The sequence below is a fragment of the Rhamphochromis longiceps genome, linkage group LG17 (genome assembly GCF_057381845.1).
Source record: "Rhamphochromis longiceps isolate RC_006_pf linkage group LG17, R_longiceps_female_GT1.1, whole genome shotgun sequence".
NCBI lineage: Eukaryota > Metazoa > Chordata > Actinopteri > Cichliformes > Cichlidae > Rhamphochromis > Rhamphochromis longiceps.
In genome coordinates this window covers 20,171,299-20,197,182 of record NC_140573.1, presented here as the reverse complement: position 1 = coordinate 20,197,182, position 25,884 = coordinate 20,171,299, and the positions used below count along the sequence as shown (strand labels likewise).

The 25,884-nt window shown below is 43.3% G+C and overlaps 1 protein-coding gene across 1 annotated transcript in view; it reads left to right on the top strand.

The window, feature by feature from the left end:
* The first annotated feature begins 993 nt into the window (after positions 1–993).
* The window catches only part of LOC146649618 (receptor-type tyrosine-protein phosphatase R-like), a 40,930-nt gene continuing 16,039 nt past the window's right edge, over positions 994–25,884 (top strand). Inside the window, exons 1-4 of the mRNA XM_085387735.1 lie at positions 994–1,338; positions 12,289–12,563; positions 25,488–25,601; positions 25,676–25,825. Coding sequence (XP_085243861.1) covers positions 1,293–1,338; positions 12,289–12,563; positions 25,488–25,601; positions 25,676–25,825 — 585 coding nt within the window. The 5' untranslated portion in view covers positions 994–1,292. The remainder of the gene's footprint in view (positions 1,339–12,288; positions 12,564–25,487; positions 25,602–25,675; positions 25,826–25,884) is intronic.

The window sequence follows — 25,884 nt, the reverse complement described above, 5'->3', positions numbered from 1 at the left end:
CCCTTAAATTGAGCCTTATTTGTAAGGAAAACACATTTCTGGGATGAGCAGCGGAGATGAGTATGTGGGCCGTGCCCATGAATGACTTGACAAATCTCTGCCAAACATCTTGTTTTAAGCTTCTGGCAGCTGACAATCAGGTGATTAGCATGGACTCGGCTACAACTGTCAGTTGTTGTCTCCTCTAAGCATCCCACGTTTGACTGATCTGGATTGAGCTGGAGCCACAGAGCAACTTCAAGCTGGTGTTCCACAGCAGCATCTCCAAACTGAAGGTATTATTTGTATTATTATTTCATACTTTACACTCCTGGTGATGAAGCAAAGTCCAGACAGCCAGAGCTAGAGTTACCTTGTAGTCTCTTATAGTCACCTATATTATATTATATTATATTATATTATATTATATTATCCATTTTCTTCTCCTTATCCAATTTAGGGTTGTGGGGAAACTGCCATAGGGCAAGAAGCGGGATACACTCTGCACAGGTCATCGGTCTGTAGCAGGGGAACACAGACCAACCATTCACACTTACATCTACAACACCTACAGCCAATTAAAATCACCAGTGAACCTAACAAGCGCGTGTTTGGACTGTTGGAGGAAACCAGAGTACCCGGAGAGGACCCAGCCAGACTCCACACAGAAATATCAGCCATGATGGTGGATTATATGATATAATATGATATGATAACTACATTCTGGGATCAGGCTAGTGACTGAAAAATTACAATTTTATTGCAGTCATTTAAAGTAAAACGATGTTCTGGGTAAACGATTTGTTGCATTATTGCTAACATAGGTTTTTATAAATGTAATTCTATTAATCGCTAAACAAAATAATGGCGAAGATGACTGAAATCATTCTAATAGTATTGAGATTAATTTGAGCGCTGATATTCTTAAGGACGAATCCTCGTCTCCTCTCCACGCCTTCTCTCCTCCCCTTCGTCTCTCTCTTCATCCTCGCCAGCCTTCATCCTCCACCTGAAGCTGATGTGGACACAAACACTATTCTTCCTTTGATGTCAGAGGGAGAGAGTCCTCTGCTTTTGCTCGCATCTAACGCGGTTGGAGAACGACTCTTCGTTTTTCGGCCAGGCCGCTTTAGGGCACGGCAGGGCGGAGAAGGAGCGACGCGGGGTTCGGTGCCGGAGCGGGTCTGCGGAGCTCTGGCAGCGGCTGCTTAATGAAGGAAAGAGCCGCGGGCTGATTACAGCACCGAGACAAGCTGCAGGAGGAAATCCGAGGAGCTGATTCTTTCAGAGTGAGCTGCAAAGGAGCATTCACCATGTTTCTGTCCGTGTGTCTAATATGGACACAGCTGCTGCTCACAGGTAAGCGCCTGCTGTGTGTTACTTCACAGTGATCCTGTTTCGGTGATTAAATATGTTTCTACAGTCCAGCCTGTAAACATGCGCGCAGATGGTGCTCACATCTCCTCTAATGTGCGGTTTGCTTGTTTGATAGCTGGCTGAAGGTCTTCCAGATAAAATAAGAAAGAAAAACTGCTAGCGTCCTTAATAGGATTTTACCCAGTGCAGGTGATGTTATATCAACTGCAAATACATAGTTTAAGTCCTTAAGCTGACATTCCTCAGAAGAAGTGCTTAAGTCTTCCACAGCATGTGTGCTGTACACATGTAGAGGAACAAAAACATAGAAAAGACTTTTAAATATTGTCTGTACAGAAGTGTTGAATATAGATGACTCTATTGCTGCAAATACTGCAAAAATAGGCTATGATAGAACCCATTTCCATTGCTGACTCATATAGTTTTCCAGTATTTTCTAGTGCAGATGCTATATCATTTTCACAGAGCAACATTTTAATAGTTTCTGTTTAATAATGTTAATCCCAGAATGACACACTGAAGTGGGGTACTGTGATTTTGAGCATAGCATTTTAAGACCTGTGCTTGAAAATTTGTTTTCCATTTAATAATTTCTGTATCAAAAGGATTGCATTTAAAAATATTCCATTTCTATAATCGAGTCATCTGAAGCTGCGGCAGAAGGTGCTGGCATCCTCACTGCACCTCCCCGGCTGTTTTAATGACGCAGTTCCTGAGCAAAGTCTCAAAATTGAATCTAGGTCAGAGTAAACCACCAGACTGTGTCCCTCAAACCTGGGCTCCTAATTGGCAGCTGGACAGCTGCTGTGTTTTACACATGAGGTTGTATAGAAATTCAAGAAGATCGATGGCTCCCACACTGCAGGGATTCACTTTTACCTGTGCACCACAGACAGATGCATTTCAGTATTGCTACATGATATGACTGGTAGAAGCAGGTGCTGGGCTGGAAACAAGCGCACAGCTGAAGAATAAGATCAGCTACTGGCTCACTGCAGGGCTCCATTTTTACCAGGCTGAGGTAAAACTGGAGCTCTGCAGTAAGTGAGCTGTGGAGCATTTTCCTCTGTTGTGAGGTTGTTTTGGCACAAATGCTGCCCTTTTTGGCATGCATATGTAAGTGCTTTTCTTTTTTGTAAACTAGAAACTTCTCGGTTCAGATTCCTCCAAGTACAGTTAGGTTCCTGCTGTTTAAAGACAAGTTTTTAATTTGGCTAAAAATGTATCATTGCTCCTTTGATTTGGCTCCATACGAGCATCCCTTTGACTTTTCTGTCTGACAACGGGCATGAAGCCTCCTGGGGGAAATGAAAGCTCCTAAACAGGAAGAAGATTGCACTTTTGTTTTCCTGGAAGCTGCTTTTAGATTTCCCCAGGCAGGTGAAATGGATGCTGCTGGAACGACTGGAATAACTCTAATAAAAGGTAGAGGGAAATGGGTTTGCTTTTTGAAGTAGTTTAAGAGTTTCATAGGAAAGGTTTGGTGTTCTTCGTTGGGTTTCTCCAAATTTGAGAATGGATTTAGGAAAGGTCTAACCAGAAGAAGGGGACTCAATCGGGATCCAGAAATTTCTGAAAGGATTCTTTACCAATACAAGAGAGTGGGCATGATTAAATAAGAATGACAGAAGAAGAAAATATTACAGACAAATCCAGATCCAGATATTCGTCTTGTTCCAGGGACTTAGCTCATTCATGTTCTGAAAAGAATTTTACTGCCTTAAAAATTGTAAAGAGTCCTGATTCTGCATCACTGCTTGGATGTAAACAGAGATGGCAATAACATTGATATCTCACACCTTGAATGGGATTACTATGAAGCTTTTAAGGCAAAGAAAACTAAAAGTAAGCACTTTTGAAACATCTTGACATAGGAACACTGAGATCTCCTGAGACGCTGGTATTGTGCGACCACGTTGGTTTGAGACTGATGGAGTTTTGACTATAGTGTGAGATCTGTAATCTTCATAATTTGATATTTGAGAGGTACATAGCTTTTTGCAGATTTGTGTACATCACCTGTTGGATGAGCACTTTTTTTGTCTTCCTTCTTTTGGCCCTTTCAGGGCAGATCAGTGTTTGGTGTCTGTTGATTTTGGCAGACTTTGTTGACCACAAACAGTTGTGGTCTCTAAAGCTAATTGGAGCCTGTTGTGGCCTTCTTACAAGTATCTGATCAACAATATGACCTATATGCAGTGAAATTGTAGAATTTTATTTGGATGTTTTCCAACCTTCTAACCAATTTTGCTCACTTCGCTGATAACCTTGCATGGCACTCATCACAGATATGGTGACTAGGTCCAATAAAACATGATGGAGGCCCAAATGCTAAAGGTAAGGCTTCAAAATGCGGAGCTCAGAAACAAAAGGGTGATGTCACAGTGGCTACATCCATCTTTTCTATACAATCTGTGTTATAGACCCCAAATGTTCCAGTGGGTACATTCCTACCCGCTGCAGTGGGAGATTCTTTTTTTTTTTTTTTTTTTTTTTTTTTTTTTTCAAGACAAACATTGGATGGAAATAAAGACAGAAGACAAACACGATACTTAACTTGAAACAGATTTATTTTACAGTAACAAGAAGTCAACATCCTTGTGTCCTTGTTTTTTCTCATTTAAACCTGTTAATGAATTTTAATAGTCATAACTTTAAACATCTCTCCTCCTCTCTCACACACGCGCATACTGAAGACTTTGCCCTTGCTCTAATTTGACCTGTGATTTGCTGGTAGTCTCATGGAAAAGAGGCAGAGCCGGCTCCTCTGTCCAATCTGAGCACAGCTCAACTCAGCATTGTGCATGGCAACCAGGAAGCTGTCACTAGGGAAAAAGATGCCAAACAGAGACGTGAAGAGCCATGTCAGCTTCCCGGACGCCTGAAAGGCCTGCTTCAGTTTTTCATTTCAGCTGAGACCTGATTTATTGTTGCAGCTTCCTGTTGCTGTTAATGTTTTACAGCAAAATTCAACATGTTTCTTTTATTTTTAATGAAACCTACTTTCAGACATGTATTTTCCAGATAAAATTGAGACTATATCAGGTCTCTGTTCCTGGTTTCTGTCTGCATTTGTTGACTCACAGAAAACAGGTTTTTGGCACCGATACAGCAGAGAAAAATAATGTTTGCAGACCGACAGCAGTCGGAGGACACCTTCTTTTCCGTGTCTTTGCTGCCAGAACAAACATTGGAGTCTAGCAGACGGCCGGACGAACAGTCTGTCAGCTCAGGCTGAAGCTGCAGGAGAAATTTCCAGCATCATCTGCTCACTCCTCCTCCTGCAGACAGTGAAAATAACATAAGTGATGCAAGCTAGCGTTATAGCTAGGCAGCAGAAAAACCTAACAAATTGACTTTAATAAATAAAAAGATGGACAATACACAAGTCTATCGCTGTGAATATACAGAGTTTCATGCACTTGGCCTCTTGTGTTGGTTAGACATGATTAGTCATATTAAAGTTTAATTCTTGAGACTGATGGTGAATTATGCAGTGTTCGTATTTATCACAGATGGGTGGGTTCAGTCAGTGCACAGGGGTTTCCTCTCAGCCTGCCTGCAGACTCATGAAAGTCTCTGTCCTGCCCAATGAGCTGGGATGGCAGAGGTAGACAGATGGGATCTCCTGCACTCATTTTGTCTGCTGCTTTCTCTTCATCTCTGTGAGAGATACTGAATGTGATGTGTTGGAGAACGACATGATGAAAGATAAGAGGCATGAGGAGGAGGACACAGCAGAGGATTTTTACAAGAAATAGATTTTTGAACTGTAAAGCCTTTGTGCACGTCTTCTTTCTCAAGTCTCGAGTGAAAAGCTTTGGATAAATGCCAGCTGATTTTATCCATCATAACAAATGTAAGGAGGTAATGTTTTTATAACTCACCTGTTTAAATCGCATTAACCTTTAAATTTGCATCATGGCAAAGTTGCATCGGGGCGATCGTGGCTCAAGAGTTGGGAGTTCGTCTTGTAATCGGAAGGTTGCCGGTTCGAGCCCCGGCTTGGACAATCTCGGTCGTTGTGTCCTTGGGCAAGACACTTCACCCGTTGCCTACTGGTGGTGGTCAAAGGGCCCGGTGGCGCCAGTGTCCGGCAGCCTCGCCTCTGTCAGTGCGCCCCAGGACAGCTGTGGCTACAATGTAGGTTGCCATCACCAGTGTGTGAATGTGTGTGTGAATGGGTGGATGACTGGATATGTAAAGCGCTTTGGGGTCCTTAGGGACTAGTAAAGCGCTATATAAATACAGGCCATTTACCATTTAAAGGCGTGGCTTTGTGACTGACAGGTGAAGTGTGACTCAGATGGCTGCTAGCTGAGTGCTAAGCTTTTCCAGCATTTTTAGTGCAATTATCTGACCAATAATATGTCTGCTGTCAGGTTAAATGCACTAACAGTCCATTCAAGAAGGTTGTGCTCCAGTTTATGTGAGTAAGGAGGATTTATTTTAGATGTTACTTAGTGCTACCTAGTAAGCTCTATTTGTGCATTGCACAGACCTGCTAGCATTAACGAATATGTTCGTTAATCTGGTCACTTCTGGCTCCAAAAAAAAAACAACATGGAAAAAAACAACATGGCGGGACCCAAAACACTAATGTTGAGGCTTCCAAACCAATGGATGAGGTATAGCTTTAGAAAAATACTTTAGTTTAAGACTATCCACCATCAGCCAGCAGGCCACAGCCAGGCTCCACCATCAGCCAGCAGGCCACAGCCAGGCTCCACCATCAGCCAGCAGGCCACAGCCAGGCTCCACCATCAGCCAGGCTCCACCATCAGCCAGCAGGCCCAGCCAGGCTCCACCATCAGCCAGCAGGCCTAGCCAGGCGCCATCATCAGAAATTCCGCTTCCGGGTCCCTCGTGGTGGCCGCCTCGTGCTCTCGCTTCAGTATGCCACCCAAGAAAAGCCCAACACCAGAGGAGGTTGAGGACATTAAAACCTCCCTCGGAGCGCTGTGCGGAGACGTGGCCGCAGTCAGGGCGCAGCAGGAGCTGCTTCTGGAGGAGGTAAAACAGCTACGCCTCCAAAATGCCGAGAAGGACAGACGGATCATGGATCTCGAGCGGCGGGTGGATGAGCTGGAGCAGTACACCCGTACGAACGACGTGGTCATCAGCGGTATTAAAATCAAGCCGCGCTCATACGCGCGCGCGGTGGCCGGGAACGTCGGGGAGCCCAGCGACGAGGAGACCCGCTTGGTGGAGCAACAGGTGGCGTCCTTCCTCCAAAGCAAGGGGATAGAGATGGACCTAGAGCACATAGAAGCATGTCACTCACTGCCCAGGAGGAGTGACAGACCGCCGGCCGCCATTATGAGATTTGTCAATCGGAAGAACAAGGTCGCACTGCTGAAACAAGGACGCAAACTGAAAGGCACGGACGTTTTCATTAATGAGCATCTGACACGAAAAAACGCAGACATCGCGAGGAAGGCAAGGCAACTGAAGAAGAACGGTAAAATACAACATACATGGGTAATAAATTGTAAGATTTTCATTAAGCTAAACGGGACACCAGAAGAGGCAAAAGTACTGATAGTGAGGAACATGGAGGATCTGGACAAGTATAACTGACACCAATGTATCAATTACACCAGGAAATGACATGGACACGTTGAAATCAATTCTTCAACAGAAAGTAATTGATCTAGATTGTGAATATAAGGAGCATAATATAATAGATCCAGAAATAGATTCTGAAAGTAACTTTCTCTCTTCTTTTGTTAAAAATTGTAATTATTTCACTCAGGAACAATATGAAAAAGAAATTAACCTAGACGGGAAGCTCTCATTAATTCACTTTAACAGCAGAAGTATGTACTCTAATTTTGATTTCATTAAGGACTATTTACAACAATTTTCTCGCCCCTTTAGTGTTATAGCCATCACTGAAACTTGGTTCAATGTCGATAAAGGAATAGATTTTTGTTTGAATGGATATGATTTAAAATACATGAATAGATTAAATAAGGCGGGCGGCGGGGTTGCTATATATATTCATAACTCTATAAACTATAATGTTGTAACAACTATGTCTATGGCTATTGATGGAATTTTGGAATGTTTGACTATTGAGATTATGAATGACAAAAAGAGAAATGTTATAATAAGTTGCATATATCGGACACCCAGTTCAAGTATTGACACTTTTAATGAATGGATAGAAAAAACGTTTGCTTCGGTGAACCAAAAATTACTATTTATCTGTGGTGATTTTAACATTGATTTGCTAAATCCAACAAGGTTAAAAGCCATTGATGACTTTACTGACACGATGTACAGCTTATCACTATATCCAACAATAACAAAGCCAAGCAGAATAACTTCACATAGCGCCACTATTATTGACAATATTTTTACTAATGTCATGGATTTCCAAATTAATAGTGGCCTGCTTGTCTGTGATATAACTGACCACTTACCAGTTTTTACTTTGTGTGACTGTGATTTAAAAAAAATAGATACCAAGATCATGATAGCAAAGTGAACAATAAATGAAGAAGCAATTCATGCCTTCAATTTCGATTTAGCACAACAAGATTGGAGTTCGGTGTATGAAGAGTCAGATGTGGACAAGGCTTATGATAATTTCCTAGATATTTTTACTATGTGGTACAATAAACATTGTCCTGTAAACGAACACATGACAAAGAAAAAAAAGATAAAAAGTCCTTGGCTCACAAAAGGAATTATTAATGCTTGCAAAAAGAAAAACAATTTGTATAAACAGTTCATCAAAGTAAAAACAAAAGAAGTGGAACAAAGATATAAAGCATATAGAAATAAATTGACTGATATTATAAGAACGAGCAAACAACTTTATTATAGAAGAAGATTATATGAAAATAAAAACAATATAAAAGGAACTTGGGATGTGTTAAACAACTTAATTAAACAAGGATCTTCTGGAACATCATATCCTGAATATTTTACTGATGCAAATGGTGAAAATCACAACATGAGTAATATTGTCGATGGGTTCAATAAATTCTTCATAAATGTTGGCCCTGAACTAGCAGCAGACATCCCGTGTCATAAAAATGAAAATATCAGTAATATAAAATCAAATCCCTTTTCACTGTTCCTCTCAGCTACAAATGAGCAAGAAGTAATAAATATCACATTAAAATGTAAAAGTAAGTCTTCAATGGATTATCATGACATAAATATGTCTGTAGTTAAACAGGTTATTCTGAATATTGCTAGTCCCTTAACATATATCTGTAATTTATCATTTCAGTCTGGTTGTTTTCCCAAAAAAATGAAAATTGCGAAAGTAATACCACTATATAAAAGTAATGACAAACACATTTTTACCAATTATAGGCCTATTTCTCTACTGCCTCAATTCTCAAAAATTCTAGAAAAACTTTTTAATTCAAGATTAGAAAAATTCCTTGAAAAACATCAAATAATAAATGTTGGTCAGTATGGTTTCAGAACGCAAAGAACCACTTCAATGGCGATAATTGAGGCAGTAGAAGAAATTACTGATACACTGGATTAAAATAAATATGCAGTTGGTATTTTTGTTGATCTCAAAAAGGCCTTCGACACAATCAATCACTCAATATTATTGGATAAATTGGAAAGATATGGTATTCGAGGGAAAGCTGGTAACTGGTTAAAAAGTTACCTAACGGGTCGGGAACAATATGTTAGCATAGGGCATTACCATTCAGAGAAACTTGGTATTACATGTGGTGTTCCCCAAGGGTCAGTGTTGGGACCAAAACTTTTCAATGTATACATAAATGATATTTTTGATGTTTCTCAAGTACTTAAACTCATACTGTTCGCAGATGACACCAACATATTTTTCAGTAGCGATGATTATACTGATCTTGTAATGACCGTAAACAGGGAGCTAAAATTAATAAAAAAATGGATGGACATAAATAAATTATCATTAAATATAAATAAAACTAAAGCAATGTTTTTTGGTAATTTAAAATATAATGTAGAAGTACCAATTATCATTGAAGGTGTACCAAATCAAATCACTTTTTATTGTCACATCACATGTGCAGGCACACTGGCACAGCACATGCGAGTGAAATTCTTGTGTGCGAGCCCCACAAGCAACAGAGATGTGCAAACACAACAACACAAACGAGCAAAATACAAGAATGGCCAACCTGAAACTAATAAATATATGTACAATATATAATAGTGTATGCATTTCTGGATGTGTATACTAAATATTTTCCTGTGTGTGTGTGTGTGTGTGTGTGTGTGTGTGTGTGTGTGTGTATACACATTTTTACAAATTAAATAGTAATAAAATAAAATAATAATAATAATAATAAAATATATAAAATATACAGAGTTGAATATGTGCAAAACAAGTGGCATTTATATACAGTGTGGAGTGCATAATGTTGAAGTTCCAGTAGTGAAGCTGAGGTGTCTATGACGTGTTCAGCAGTCTGATGGCCTGATGGAAAAAGCTGTCTCTCAGTCTGCTGGTACGGGACCGGATGCTGCAGAACCTCCTTCCTGATGGAAGCAGTCTGAACAGTTTGTGGCTGGGGTGACTGGAGTCCTTGATGATCCTCCCCGCTTTCCTCAGGCACCGCTTCCTGTAGATGTCTTGGAGGGAGGGAAGCTCACTTCCAATTATCCGTTCAGAGCACCGCACTACTCGCTGGAGAGCTTTGCAGTTGTAGGCGGTGCTGTTGCCATACCAGGTGGTGATGCATCCAGTGAGGATGCTCTCAATGGCACAGTGATAGAAGGTCCTGAGGATGCGGGGGCTCATGCCGAATCTTTTCAGTCTCCTGAGAAAGAAGAGGCGCTGCTGCGCCTTCTTCACTGTTTTGTTTGTGTGTACTGACCACGTAAGATCCTCAGCCAGGTGTACGCCAAGGAACCGGAAGCTGCTCACTCTCTCCACAGCAGCGCCGTTGATGGTGATGGGGGTGTGTACTTCTCTGCACCTCCGGAAGTCCACTATCAACTCCTTTGTCTTTGCGACGTTGAGGGTGAGATGGTTGTCTTGACACCAGTGGGTCAGGGCGCTGACCTCCTCCCTGTAAGCCGTCTCATCACCGTTGGTGATAAGACCCACCACTGTAGTGTCGTCCGCAAACTTCACAATGATGTTGGAGCTGTTAGTGGCTGTGCAGTCGTAGGTGTAGAGTGAGTACAGGAGAGGGCTCAGTACACACCCCTGTGGAGCACCAGTGTTCAGTGTGATGGGGGATGAGGTGATGCTGCCCAGTCTGACCACCTGGCGTCTGTCAGACAGGAAGCTAAGGATCCAGCTGCAGAGGGAGCTGCTCAGTCCTAGATCCTGCAGTTTCCTGTCCAGCTTCGAGGGAACGATGGTATTGAATGCTGAGCTGTAATCTACAAACAGCATCCTCACATACGTGTCTCTCTTCTCCAGGTGTGACAGGGCAGGCACAATTGATAATGTGAGTGAAAACAAATTTTTGGGAGTCGTAATTGATAATAAAATTTCATGGAAACCCCACGTCAGACACATAAAAACCAAAATTTCCAGAAGCCTCGCAGTTTTGAACAAAGTGAAACCATACCTTGATAAAGATGCACTTCGTACTCTGTACTGTACTCTGGTTCTTCCATATCTTACATATTGTGTGGAAGTGTGGGGAAACACATATAAAAATACAACTAATCCATTAGTCACAGTACAGAAACGAGCACTGCGTATTATTCACAAGGCTGGTTATCTAGATCATACTCACAAATTCTTTCTTCAGGCAAAGTTACTTAAATTCCAGGATCTGGTTAATTACAATACATCCATAATTTTGTATAAAGCTTTTACTAAACTTTTACCGGCAAATTTACAAACTAGATTTGAAATTCGAGAAAAGGTTTATAATGTGAGAGGCTTTGGAGAATTCAAATTACCCAGAACTCGAACAACCCGTAAAGGTTTTTGTGTGTCTGTATGTGGTGTGAAAATCTGGAACAGTCTGAGTTTACAATTGAAACAATGCAAAAATATTCATAGATTTAAATTTCTCTACAAACAGTTGGTCTGGTCACAGTATACTCAATGATGCTTTTAGTGTGCTGTGTAATGTCTGTTCTCTTACCATTGCTGGTATGGATTCCAAAAAAAAAAGAAAAAAAGTGTGCGTATGTATGTACATATATGTACATGTGTGTGTAGATATATATGTATGTGTGTTTGTTACTTGTAGTTATTACTGCCTGTTACCTGTGGTAATGCAATTTATAATTTATATATTCTGTATTCAGTTATGAAGGCTCTAATTGTTGTTTGCGAGCTGCCGTTTAGATGCTTGTATGTGCCCGGGGCTGTTGATAGGTCTGTATGCAATGATGGGCGTAGCTGCGGGAAGTTTGTTTTTTTTTTTTTGTTGATGAGTGAGTATAGGGGTGGGATTTAATAAGTTTTCTTCGTCCCACTCCTTTTTCAGGCAATTTTTTTTTTTTTGTTTTGTGCATTTTATGTTCAATATAGGTATTTGTTGTGCCTGAAAATGAACAAATAAATGAAATGAAATGTGGTGTGGTGCACCTCAGGGTTATGCACTGGGTCCACATCCACTAAGATTATCTCATACCACTTTCATAGAGATTATATTCAGTTGTATTGTATATGCTCGTATGTGAAATCACATACGCTGCTGCACTGAAAGTGCTTCCTCAGGGTTTTTTGTTCCTTTTGCCATGATAATTAAAGGGCGATGGTGAATTACGCAGTTCATATTTGTCACAGTTGGTTGGGTTTAGTTGGTGAGCAGGGGTTTCCTCTTGCACAGTCTATGGCTCCAACACTATACCATTGAGATTAAAAAGGTGCATCATTCATTAGAGCAGCTTCAGTCCGAGTCGATGCAGCAGCATAAACCTGCTCGTCTGACGGACTGTGGAAATTATCCACTGCAGGAATTCTAAACTAACTCTCCCCCCTTCTCTCCACAGAATCATCTTCCAATGAGGCCTCACCTTTCCGCCACTTGGGTCGTTTCCCTCCATCTCTGTATGGTCATCAGGATGTGAACAAACTGCCAGAGTTCCAGCACCACCTCCATCATCATCGTCACCATCAGCACCCTGCCAGATTAGCCAAAGACCTACCTGATGGTCTGTTTCCTCAGGAGCCCGCCGGCCAGCAAAGCCTTAACCTGCTGGCACGACCACATCATGAGGTGCAGCCGGAGCATGCCGCTATATCCGCACGACATTTGGTTACTGTGGTGAGTAACCAGCCATTTGACATCAGTGGAATTCTTAGGATACATGTTATGTTGACACAAACTGAGGAGTGAGCGAAGTGTGAAAGGGTCTCAGGCTGGACATGAACACAGTCATATTAACTGTCCGTTGGGTTTACAGCTTGTCACATTATGATTTTAGCATGTTATGATGTGTACTACCAAAACTGGGGATTAGAAGGGAATTTGGCTTTCTCTTATATCGATGCAGAAAAGTTCGTTTTTATAAATTCACCAGAATACAGAAAACTGAGTGTCTGTGCTGAAAAATGCATTCTTTCTATCAGAGGATGTTTGGTTTCTGAAATATATTTCAGACACAAATGTTCCTTGCTTTAAGCCCTGGAAGTAAATCCGACCAACAGGAATCCATAGTGATGAAATGTCAGTTTGACAGCTGGTGAAATTCCAGCAGCTGAAGGCTGCAGATAAGGAATTTCTGGATGGTGTGATTCAGTCGTCTTATTTTCCCACCGTTGATATGATTTGGATAAACGGGGTGAGGGAGGTTACAGGCAGCTCATGCTGAGAAGATCAGAGGTCGCAGTGAAGGGGCAGGAAGTGAATGATGGGTGAGACGTTGCTCTATCCACATCATGGGTGGAGGAGGAAGAGAGATGCTGCACTCACTGTTGCTATGGTAACCTTGATCGTGTGTGTGTGTGTGTGCATGAGAGACCCACTTTACCTTCACAATGGGGTGGTTGCGTAACTCAGGGACAAACAGCAGTGACCTTCACAGTGATACTGAGACAACGACACAGGTGGACGAATGAGGGAGATAGGCAGGTAAAAGATGGCAGTGCTAGACGACGGTATGATGACACCAACAAGCTCTCCTTATAAATAACGATGTTGGAAAGCCATAACATTTTTTTCTGTGACCCAGATTCTGACTGCAGGTTCAGCTGTGCTGTGTTCTCACACTGATGCTCAGGTGTGTTCCTCTCAGCAAAGAACACATCCATAAATCTTTTTTTGGACTATTTTTACTCTCATGAGGATTTTTTTTTCCAGCGGGTCTGTGGAGAAAAAAAAAAATTCTTTCATTTGCTTGTTGCTGTAACTGCATGAGTCATAGTATAAATGTGAATATTCATCCTGTGTCTGAAACAACTCGGGCAACTCTTCCTTTATAATAGCCGTCTTCTGATTGGCTGCGCTTCACTCTAGCAGAAGGTGGAACAACTACTTGTAAAGCTCATTTTTGCTGGGGTTTGATTGTAGTATTACTATTAGTAATTACCACTATTAGTGGTGTCCAGACTTCCTCACTATTGAACACAAGCAGCCACTTTTATTATATATGAGAAGCAGAGATCACCAGGGCGTGACTCTAGTTATAGGAGTTCATGTGTCATCATGTGAACACAGTAAAATATTTCCTGTACTATTTTTGTCTTCATTTACCATTTGCTTGCTCCCCACTGTACCACATATTGGATTTCATGATTGATTCCTTGTGTACGTCTTCAGAGCTGTGGTCAGTCATCTGATACTTGGTCTGATTCACAGCAGGCAGAGAGATTTATTTATAGGACAAACACTGCTGCTGATTCATTTAACTGAATCTCTACATGCCTGAAATGTGAAGTCTCGCTACCAACACTCCCACAATATTTCGCCAAGCAGTCAATGGTGTCATCGCCACAGATGCATTGTAGGAGTAGAGGCAATGTGGAGAAACCTCCAGTGGAAACTAAAAGACGGGCGAGGATGCTGAGAGCTTACAGATGGCTACCTGTCTGTCTCTGCAGCTCAGTCTGCAGGATGCGGGGTCCTTCCAGTGGGGCATAGGTCACCCTTCACAATGCACAATGAATAAAACACACACAGACCAAAACATAAGAACATTTGAAAGGACTGCTGTGAGAAAATAATATGAAATCTAAATTTGTAGTTAAGGAATTAACACATTCATGGGACCAGTTAATATGTATGTGTGTGTGTGTGTGTGTGTGTGTGTGTGTGTGTGTGTGTGTGTGTGTGTGTGTATGTATGTATACGTATATATGTGTGTATATATATACACATATATGTGTGTGTGTGTGTGTGTGTGTATATATATACACTCAACAAAAATATAAACGCAACACCTTTGTTACTGCTCCCATTCCCCATGGGATGGACGTAGAGACCTAAAATTCATTCCAGATACACAATATAACCATCCCTTCCAAACAGTGGTCACAAATCAGTCCAAATGTGTGGTAGTGGGCACATCTGCCATATTGAGATAATCCATCCCACCTCACAGGTGTGCCACATCAGGATGCTGATCTGACATCATGAGTAGTGCACAGGTGTACCTCAGACTGCCCACAACAAAAGGCCACCCTGGAATGTGCAGTTTTTTGCGCTATTGGGGGTCTGGGGACCCAGAACCGGTCAGTATCTGGTGTGACCACCATTTGCCTCATGCAGTGCAACACATCGTCGCATGGAGTCTATCAGATTGTCATTCATATATATATTCATATATATATATATATATATATATATATATTAAAAAAAAACAAAACACCCAGCACGCCCCTGCGGGCGGTTTATCCTTCAAGCTCGGGTCCTCTACCAGAGGCCTGGGAGCTTGAGGGTCCTGCGCAGTATCTTAGCTGTTCCCAGGACTGCGCTCTTCTGGACAGAGATCTCCGATGTTGTTCCTGGGATCTGCTGGAGCCACTCGCCTAGCTTGGGAGTCACCGCACCTAGTGCTCCGATTACCACGGGGACCACTGTTACCTTCACCCTCCACATCCTCTCGAGCTCTTCTCTGAGCCCTTGGTATTTCTCCAGCTTCTCGTGTTCCTTCTTCCTGATATTGCTGTCATTCGGAACCGCTACATCGATCACTACGGCCGTCTTCTTCTGTTTGTCTACCACCACTATGTCCGGTTGGTTAGCCACCACCATTTTGTCCGTCTGTATCTGGAAGTCCCACAGGATCTTAGCTCGGTCATTCTCCACCACCCTTGGGGGCATCTCCCATTTTGACCTCGGGACTTCCAGGTTATACTCGGCACAGATGTTCCTGTACACTATGCCGGCCACTTGGTTATGGCGTTCCATGTATGCCTTGCCTGCTAGCATCTTGCACCCTGCTGTTATGTGCTGGATTGTCTCTGGGGCATCTTTACACAGCCTGCACCTGGGGTCTTGCCTGGTGTGATAGACCCCAGCCTCTATGGATCTTGTGCTCAGAGCTTGTTCTTGTGCTGCCATGATTAGTGCCTCTGTGCTGTCTTTCAGTCCAGCTTTGTCCAGCCACTGGTAGGATTTCTGGATATCAGCCACCTCCTCTATCTGCCGGTGGTACATACCGTGCAGGGGCCTGTCCTTCCATGATGGTTCCTCGTCTCCCTCCTCTTTCTTGGGTTTCTGCTGCCTGAGGTATTCACTGAGCACTCGGTCAGTTGGGGCCATCTTCCTAATGTATTCTTGGATGTTCGTTGTCTCATCCTGGACTGTGGTGCTGACACTCACCAGTCCCCGGCCCCCTTCCTTCCGCTTAGCGTACAGCCTCAGGGTGCTGGATTTGGGGTGAAACCCTCCATGCATGGTAAGGAGCTTTCTTGTCTTTATGTCAGTGGCTTCTATCTCCTCCTTTGGCCAGCCTATTACCCCAGCAGGGTACCTGATCACGGGCAGGGCGTACGTGTTGATGGCCCGGATCTTGTTCTTACCATTCAGCTGACTCCTCAGGACTTGCCTGACCCTCTGCAGGTACTTGGTGGTTGCAACTTTTCTAGCGGCCTCTTCATGGTTCCCATTCGCCTGTGGGATCCCCAAGTACTTGTAACTGTCCTCTATGTCTGCAATGTTGCCTTCTGGTAGTTCAATCCCCTCAGTTCTGACTACCTTCCCTCTCTTTGTTACCATCCGACTACACTTCTCCAGTCCGAACGACATTCCAATGTCATTGCTGTATAGCCTGGTAGTGTGGATCAGTGAATCGATGTCTCGTTCACTCTTGGCATACAGCTTGATGTCATCCATGTACAGGAGGTGGCTGACAACTGCTCCGTTCTGTAGTCGGTATCCGTAGCCAGTCTTGTTAATGATCTCACTGAGGGGGTTCAGGCCTATGCAGAACAGCAGTGGGGACAGAGCATCTCCTTGGTAGATCCCGCACTTGATGGTGACTTGTGCTATGGGCTTGGAGTTGGCCTCTAGTGTTGTACGCCACATCCCCATTGAGTTCCTGATGAAGGCTCTTAGGGTCCCATTGATCTTGTACAATTCTAGGCATTCCAGTATCCAGCTGTGGGGCATTGAGTCATAGGCCTTCTTGTAATCAATCCAGGCAGTGCACAGGTTGGTCAGTCTGGTCTTGCAGTCTCGGCTGATTGTTCTGTCTACCAGTAGCTGGTGTTTTGCGCCTCTGGTATTCTTGCCAATTCCTTTCTGTGTCCCGCTCATGTATTGACCCATGTGCCTGTTCATCTTAGCTGATATGATGCCTGACAGGAGCTTCCATGTAGTACTGAGGCAGGTTATTGGTCGGTAGTTGGAGGGGACCGGTCCCTTCTTGGGGTCCTTGGGGATCAGGACCGTCCGGCCTTCAGTTAGCCATTCCGGGTGTCTCTCGTTAACTAGCAGCTGGTTCATTTGTGCTGCCAGACGCTCGTGGAGTGCAGTCAGCTTCTTCAGCCAGTAGGCGTGAACCATGTCGGGCCCTGGTGCTGTCCAACTCTTCATACTGGAGACCCTTTCTTGGATATCTGCCACTGTGATGGTTACTGGACCCTGTTCAGGGAGGTCGCTGTGGTCAGCCCTCAGATCCTCTAGCCACTGAGCATTGCCGTTATGGGTTGCATCCTTCTCCCATATGCTCTTCCAGTATTGCTCCGTCTCCAGCCTTGGTGGTGCTGTTCTCTTATTGTTCCCTTGCCACTGAGAGTACACCTTTGCTGGTTCTGTGGAGAACAGCTGGTTTATTCTCCTGCCTTCTATCTCTCTGGTGTACCTCCTCAAGCGGCTGGCCAAGGCTGTGAGTCTTTGCTTGGCAGTTTCCAAGGCCTCAGGTATGGACAGCTTGCTGTATTTCTTAGGCACCTTATTTGTCGCACCTTTCTGCAACTCCGTTAGTTGGCTAACCTCCCTCCGTGCTACTTTGATCTTGCCCTCTAGCCTCCTTCTCCATGGAGGGTACTGCCCCTTGTCGCTGTTCAACTTGTAGCCAAGCATCTCACTGATCACTGTTGCCGTATTGTAGATCAGCTTGTTAGTGTCGGTAATCGTGGTTGTAGGTATTGTCCGTAGTGCTGCATTAACATCATCTAGCAGACCTTCTGAGGGAACTTCACGTAATCTTGGTAACCGGCTACGGGGGATCCAGGTTTCAAGCTTGGCCATGATCCTATTTTTCAGGTCAGTTCCTCTCGCACTCAACTCTCCTATCGCACTTGGGGCTATGTACCCAATCTCGGGTGGGGGTGATGATATCTCTGACCTGGCGTCCTGACTCCTCCTTGCCGTAGCATTTGTGTTGTACCTCGTCAATCTCTAGCTGTGAGAGCAGTCCCTTTTTTCGAATGTTGGAACACTGAGCTACTAGTTGTTTCGCCGTCATTGTGGATGTTGGGTATCGAAGAATCCATAGGTCCCTCATCCTATTCATGTAGCCCCTTCCGCCGGGGTTACTTGCATAGTAGCATTCCAACAACGCCCTGTTTTCGTCTCTTGCCCACCGATGCCTTCTTGTTCCAGTAGCCCACTTTTCGTCAGGGTGCCCTGGTTCCTCAACACCTGACGCGGACCTTGTTGATCCGGGCGACGTCCGAGCCGGCATGCCTTCATATTTATCTGTCTCGCTCATGTCTGCGGTAGGCTTGCTTAGCATAGGGGGTCTAGCCTTAGGACCCTTACTGGATACAGACGCCCCAGGCAGGAATCGAACTTGCGATCCTCTGTTCCAAAGGCGTGTAGTTTAACCACTACGCTATCCAGCTGAGATAGATAGATATAGATATATATAGATAGATATAGATAGATATAGATAGAGATATATATATATATATATATATATATATATATATATATATATATATATATATATATATATATATATAATATAAACGAACAGATATAAATTAAGTATATAAAATAAACTCTTCAAATAGAATAAGGTGATTTGATGTCATGATACCACTCTGTGCTGATAAAAATACAACTGCAGTAATTTTTCTCAAAGGAAACAACACAAGCATGAATAATCTAACCTCATGTTATCCCACTCATTCAGCCGTGTGTGTCTGTGTGAGATCTCACTGAGCTTGAGGTCACGTGTCGCTCACGTTTTTCCCACCAGCGCTCTGCACAGAAGCTGCACAATGGAAGGAAAAAGAGACTGAGGCAGATTCCACACCGAGACGGTTATTTAAAGAAAAAACTCATAATGTGATTAAATTCACGGTACAGAAAATATTACCAGCTCTGACTGAAGTCGTATCAGTCTGAGTAATTAGGCGATGTCAAGCAGTCAAAATTAATTCTCCACTTGGATTATTGTTTTGTTATCTCTGTTATTAATGATATTGCATATTTCTGTTAAATACCCACCATTCTTGGCCTGACCTTTGTACTCAACCCTTTCTGTTGGTTTTTCCTTTAATTTGTCACCCGGCAAGGCAACGTTATCCATATGCAGAAGAGTTATATGCATTTCAGCTCAGTTGAGTTTTATTTTCATAATGCCAACATTTGCTCCATGATGTTTTATACTGTAAGGTAAAGACTAGTGGTGCAACGGATCACAGTTGATCCGTAATCCGAACCGATCCCACTCCACGGTTCGACGTGATCCGAAGATTCGAAAAAGAAGAAAAAAAAAAAAAAAGTATGTGTATGGTGCATGTGGTCAGTCTGTCAAGCGATAGTTATAGCCAGCGATAGCGGTCCAAGTGGAGGAGCAGAGGAGTTTGTGGCATTTAAGCAGCCCTTTGCTGCCCAATCCTACCGGGCTAAAGCTATTACAAAAGCTACTGGGGTGTTTAGCTGCAGATGGGAGGCCGTATTCCCTTGTGCAAAACAAGGGGTTTAAACTATGATGAACGTGCTTAGCCCCATATCCCGTTGCGCATCCACTTTAGTGACAAGATTGTACCCAGGCATGCATGAGCAGGAAAAGTTATGTATAAGTTATAAGTTATGGCTGAACTGTCCCAGGCATCTTCTGTTGCCCAACTACAAATGGGTCGACCTCCAGGGCAACGGAAAGCCACGTGACCGTGACCGCTCATTATATCACAGCGCAGTGGTAGATACAAAGCCCTGTACTGCCCTATATTGCACCTTAATTTGTTTTTATATAATTCTGTGGAATGAGTCTTGATTTTAATATTTTTAATAGGCAAAAAGTACTTAAATAAGTTAATAAGTCAATGTTAAAATTTTGTATTTTTTTTCTTTTCTTTGCTGATCCGAAAATTGATCCGATCTGTGACTTAAAACCGTGATCTGATCCGAACCGTGAGATTTTTTTGATCCGTTGCACCACTAGTAAAGACCCTACCATAATGCAGAGGAAAGCCCCCAAAATCAACCCCCCATAAACAAGCACTTGGCAACAGTGAGAAGCAAAAACTCCCTGTGATGAACCTCCGGAAAGGCTCAGATAAACGTAGACACTGTGACCAAGACTACACCTTGTTACTGGAACCAGAAGTACCACATTTGGAGGAGTAGTTGGCTCATGCTAGGTTGGCTATACTGTGTCGATGGTCTGTTACTACGATTTGCTGCCCAGCAGCCATATTATTGATCAGATAATCGCAAATAAAAGGGCTCCAACAGTACAAATGCAATCCACAGGTCTAGTACAGGGATTCCAGTTAGCTGAGCTGAAGCCTAGCATACAGCTAGCAGCTACATCCACTCAGGTATGTATCAGCTCACTCCCGGTAGCTACTTGGCAGGGCCTGGCGCCTGTTGCTCGGTCAGGCCTCTTCCGGGGCGTAGGGGGCCCTCGGGCCTCCGGCCTCTGGGCCTGCAGCTCGGTTCACTCTGGCACAGCTGGCTGCCGGCAGAGCCGACGGGCACGCCAGTGCAGTCCCCTCTAGCTTCTGCTCCGTGGCTGCTGGGTGACCCCTCGTCTGGGGCTCTCCTCAGCTCTTCCCAGGAGGGTGGCACAGATGCCCCTCCGGTGGTCCTCCTTGGGCTCTCGCACTCTGGGGCCTCTGGATGTCTGGGGCCTGAATCTCCTCCATGCCTGCTTCATGCCCTGGGGGACGGGGCTATGGCTCCCTACACCCTCTAGCAGACCTTTACATGGGGAAACCTTTTGAATACAAGCGCGCTGATCCACACAGGTTTGCGCACGGGTGTTCACTGTCCATAGACATAAACTACACCTTTCTTGGCTGCTACCTCAAAGCACATTGTGCGCTGTCAGTCCTGCGTGCTGCACCACAGCATTCAATATTTAGTATTTACTGCTGTTTACACTTAGCTAGATTAATGCGATGATGTTGTGTTTATTATGTTGCTCTCTTTTTTTTTGCTAGTTTTCTCGTCTTTTTCTCTCAACAAGTGATCCAGGAGATTTTGTTTCTTTTTTTTTTCTCTCGCTTTCTCTTTTTAAGTGCCCTTTCTCACTGTCCCTCTTCCCCTCTGTTTTTCTTTTCCTTCATCTTTCTTTCTGCCTTTCCTATCCCCCAGTCATGTCTGTCCCATCTGTAAATAAAATAAAATAAATAATAACAACAAAGGTCAATCAAATGGACCAATACGGTAAGAAAACAAATGCTACAGCTAAGCTACCAGTATTACAGCCAGTCATGAATGCACAAGTTGCTGATTATTTTCAGCGTGGCTTCACAAATGATGAAATCCTTGTGTAGCTGAATCACATAGCAGCAAACGTACTCTCGAAAGCGCCAATTTTGTTGTGAACCGGTTTTGAGTGGACATTCCATGTAGGTTACTGATTGGCAGAGCTAACTCGAACTTTTGAGTTTATTGTTCTCAAAATTTCGAGTTAATAAAACAAAATTGTGAGTTAATCAATCGAAATTTCAAGAAGGATAACTCAAAATTTCAGTGTGTGTGTGTGTGTGTGTGTGTGTGTGTATTTATATGATTTTTTTTTTTTTTTTTTTTTTAAGTGGCGGAAACAGGCTTCCATATATTTCACTGCTCAAGCCTCTGGTGGACATTGGGGGAACTGCAGTTTTTCGATAATTTCGTAATTCTACGTGCATTGAGGTTGCCACTTAATGATAAACCATTTGTTTAATGAAATGGTAACCTACTTATTTATAGGGCAGCAACCAATCATTCTCTTTATTGATTCACATCATGATTATTTTATATAATTAATAATAATTGATTCTTTATGTATCACATCAGATCCACTAATAAGATGTACAGTATATGATTCTGCAAAGTGTGTAATTTTACTTTACTCCAACTCTTAAATATTTTTATGTTTTTATTATTTATCTGCACTACTTTAGCCTCCCCCTCTTTCCGATTTTTCTCATTGAACCAAATTGGATTCCCTTCCCACCTGACCGGAGGATATTAGCTGTTATTAACGTGTGTGTGTGTGTGTGTGTGTGTGTGTGTGTGTGTGTGTGTGTGTGTGTGGGTGGTGGGGGGACAGAAATAGCACCTGATCTCGACAGGAAGCACAGCGGGATAATGGCATTACTGGGACAACGGCCAATCAGGTAGCAGGTTGAGCTCTCTCTTCCTCTAAGCCAATGAGAGATCAGGGAATGACAAGATCAGGAATTGGAGCAAAAAGTCCCTGAGCCCTGACTGCTAGGCGCATCGCCTGCCTCTGTGTATGTGTCTGTTCATTCAGTGAAAAGCTTCCTGTGGCAGTCGGCGAGGATCAACAATGTTTGCATGTTTGCTCGGTAAGGTTGTGTAGGTGTTGTTGGTGGTTTGCTTGTTTGTTTGTTTGTTTTTTCCTCTTTCACTGACATCCATTTAAGACTGCAGCTGCTTCTGAGGATGAACTTCGGTGAGCTTCTTTCTGTATTTGACAGTTTCTCTGTTTAACTTTCACTCAGCTGATGAGTCATTCTTCACATTGAAACAGTTTGTTAATAATCTGAAGGTATTTAGTTCACTGGGTGACCATTCCAGGCATTTTAAAGCACTGAGGAAAATGAAGTGGTTCTTATTGAGAACTTTTTAATTTGTTAATATCAAAACTTACAATTTTGAAGATTCATCTTTATCTTCTTTTTCTTTTTCTGGTTATTTGAGCCAGTAAGAGTTTTGAGATTTTCAGCCTGTGAAGCTAAGTCTCAGCAAACTGTTCAGAGAAACATTTTATTTTGATTACTGAAGAAGTTTAAACATCTTAAATCTGAGACTTTTCATTTTGTGTAGCTGTTCACGTCAGAAAACTGAGTACTTTGGTTTGTCAGCAGGTGAAGCTGATTTCTGAGGCATAAACATGATGGTTTCTTTGACATTTTTTAAACAAAGAGGTTTGTTTTGTATCGTTGATTCTCTGTTTTGTGGTGACTCGAGCTTCGTAGGTTTCTCATTTTCTTTATCATCTATGACTAAACATCTGGTTTGGTTTGTCAGTTGGTGAAAGTTAAATGAGTTTCTCAACAAACTGCTTTAATTTGAGCATTTTTTTTGGTATTTTTCAGTTTGCTCACCTTTATAGAGCAGACATCGGTTGGTTAGTGGCGTCCAGTTCTGCAGTAGTGGGTTACGCGTTTGTGTTTTTGTGTCTCTCGAGATGTTTGTTTAACAGAACGAGCTGCAACCAGACGCAGTTGGATAATAATATCAGCTGTGTGCCTCTGCTTTTTGTTCCTCATATTGAATTAAGTGGCAGCAGAACAGGTTGTTTTAGCCATTAGTAAACAACCTCCCACATGCGCGCACACACAAGCATGCACACGGGCGCACACACACAAGCATGCACACGGGCGCACACACACAAGCATGCACACGGGCGCGCACACACAAGCATGCGCACACACACGCGCACACACACACGCACGCACACACACGTGCACACATACACACGCACGCACACACACGTGCACACATACGCACGCACACACACGCGCACACATACACACGCACACACACACGCGCACGCACACACACGTACACGCACACACACACGCGCACGCACACACACGTGCACACATACACACAAGCATGCACACACACGCATGCACATACAAGCAAGCACATGCACACACATACACAAGCACGCACAGTGTGATGTTAGGGCAGCGGCAGCACTTATGAGTGTGTTCAGCTTGTCACTCTCTGTAGTGTCTCAGCACAGGTGTGAGATGACAAGGACAGCAGTATTTCTTTTGCCCGCATAGTCAAATTGATCCACAGCACACAAAGCCCCCGCTGGCCCCACCGTCCCTACTGAAGTAGCTCAGGTCTATAAACTGCTGTTAACTGAGCCAACTGCATCTATCTGTAATGTTTGCAAATGATTACAACTGGAGATGATCATTGAGGGATCTGGGAGGATTTGGATTTGATAAGTGGATTTAAAGTCAATACATCTGAACCTTCACTTCCCTTAAATATAAAGTTTACTTTGAAATGAGAGACTTAAACCAAACAGCTCTTTGTCTGTGTACTCGTCAGTCTTCATCCAAAGAAGCACTTCCTGTTGGCTCTCTCTGCACACAGATTGCAGTAAACTTCAGTGACTCATTAGCGTCTGTCATATCACTTTTTCTGGAAGCTGAGCAGCTTTTGGGAAAACCAGAAGAGCCAAACCGGAGGAGGAGGGTGAGAGCACAGAGAGATAAAATAACAGGATGGGCGATGGAGGGATGATTTGATCTGTTTGGTGATGAAGCCAAAGAACAAAAGTCTCTCCTCCTAAGGAGAGGCAGGAGATCCAGCATGGTGATTATTTAGGTTTTCTTTTCCAGTTTTATTTGTCGGAGTCGGGACTGATCTTCAGTTCAGAGCTGTCATTCATTTTTTTGCTTTTTTTTTGCTTTTTATTATTATTTTTGTTATTTTGGCCAGACCAAGGATAAAAAGAGAGTACAGTAAAGCACGACTGGCTGAATACTCTGTTTCTCCCCTTTAAACACACATTCACGATGCAATAATTTCAAATCTGAAAACATCACGAAAACGGTGCGCTGTATAATCAGGTGATGTCTGCAGGTGTTTTTCAGCTCGTGTCGGTGACCGCCTTCAGCTAATAATGTCCTGTTCTCGCATTCATAGTCCCGTCCATCATACTGCATCAAAGTTCAGATCAGCATAACTTTCCCATCTGCTTCACGGTGTCCTCCCATCAGTGCAAAACTGTCATGACATGTTTTTGGTCTCTTTGTATTAGACGGCTGCACCAGTGTTCTCAGAACCTGGGGTTACAGTATGTAATCGACAGGCTTCAGGCCTTGGACTGGTCGTGGACTCGCTGTAAAGCTCCAGTGTTGGCATTTTTGTTTTTTGCATGACTTTTTTGATATTTGCTGTTTGATATTTTTGGCTAGATTTAATATCCTAGCACGGCTGCATCAGTAGAGTTTTTTTTTGGCTGCTATGACTTTTGGGGTTATCGGGCAAATGCGTCCATAAAATATAGTTTTACAGTTTCTAGAATTTTACTCACCAAAACTAGATTCTTCAGATGGTTTGTTGGTACAATAATTATGCATCTAAGCGCAGGGCAGCTATGTTTGTTGTTGTTGTTGTTGTTGTGTTTTTTGTTTTTTTGGGGGGTTTTATTTGTTTTTTTTTGGGTGAGATGATTGCATTAAACGACACAAATGGGTCCGGTTTAGGCGGTCTGTGATTGCTGAGGTCTCTCTCTCTCTCTCTCTCTCTCTCTCTCTCTCTCTCTCTCTCTCTCTCTCTCTCTCTCTCTCTCTCTCTCTCTCTCTCTCTCTCTCTCTCTCTCTCTCTCTCTCTCTCTCTCTCTCTCTCTCTCTCTCTCAGTACCTGGCTGTGGATGTGAGAAGGCTGAACGTCAGTCTTCTTCGGTGGTTTCGGGAGGGTGTAGCGGCAGCGCTGGGCGTTCCTGTGGGGCACGTCCACATCAACCAGCTGAATGTAAGATGCCAGTCGATCACCCGCTGCTCACCCGCTGTTCACTTGACTGCCTGACTGACAGACATCTCTTACAGGAGAAGAAGAATGGCATCGAGCTGTTTGTGTCCTCCGATAGGCTGGGGATCTCCGAGCCCCGCCCCGCCGAGGAGGTCATCCAATCACTGAACGTCAGGGTGCTTCATCGCCACCTGGGACACTTTGGCATCACCGAGGTCTCCACTGAGGTGTGTGTTTCTTGTTAAGCATCCCCATTAGTTGCCATGGAGACAGGCAGGGAGGATGG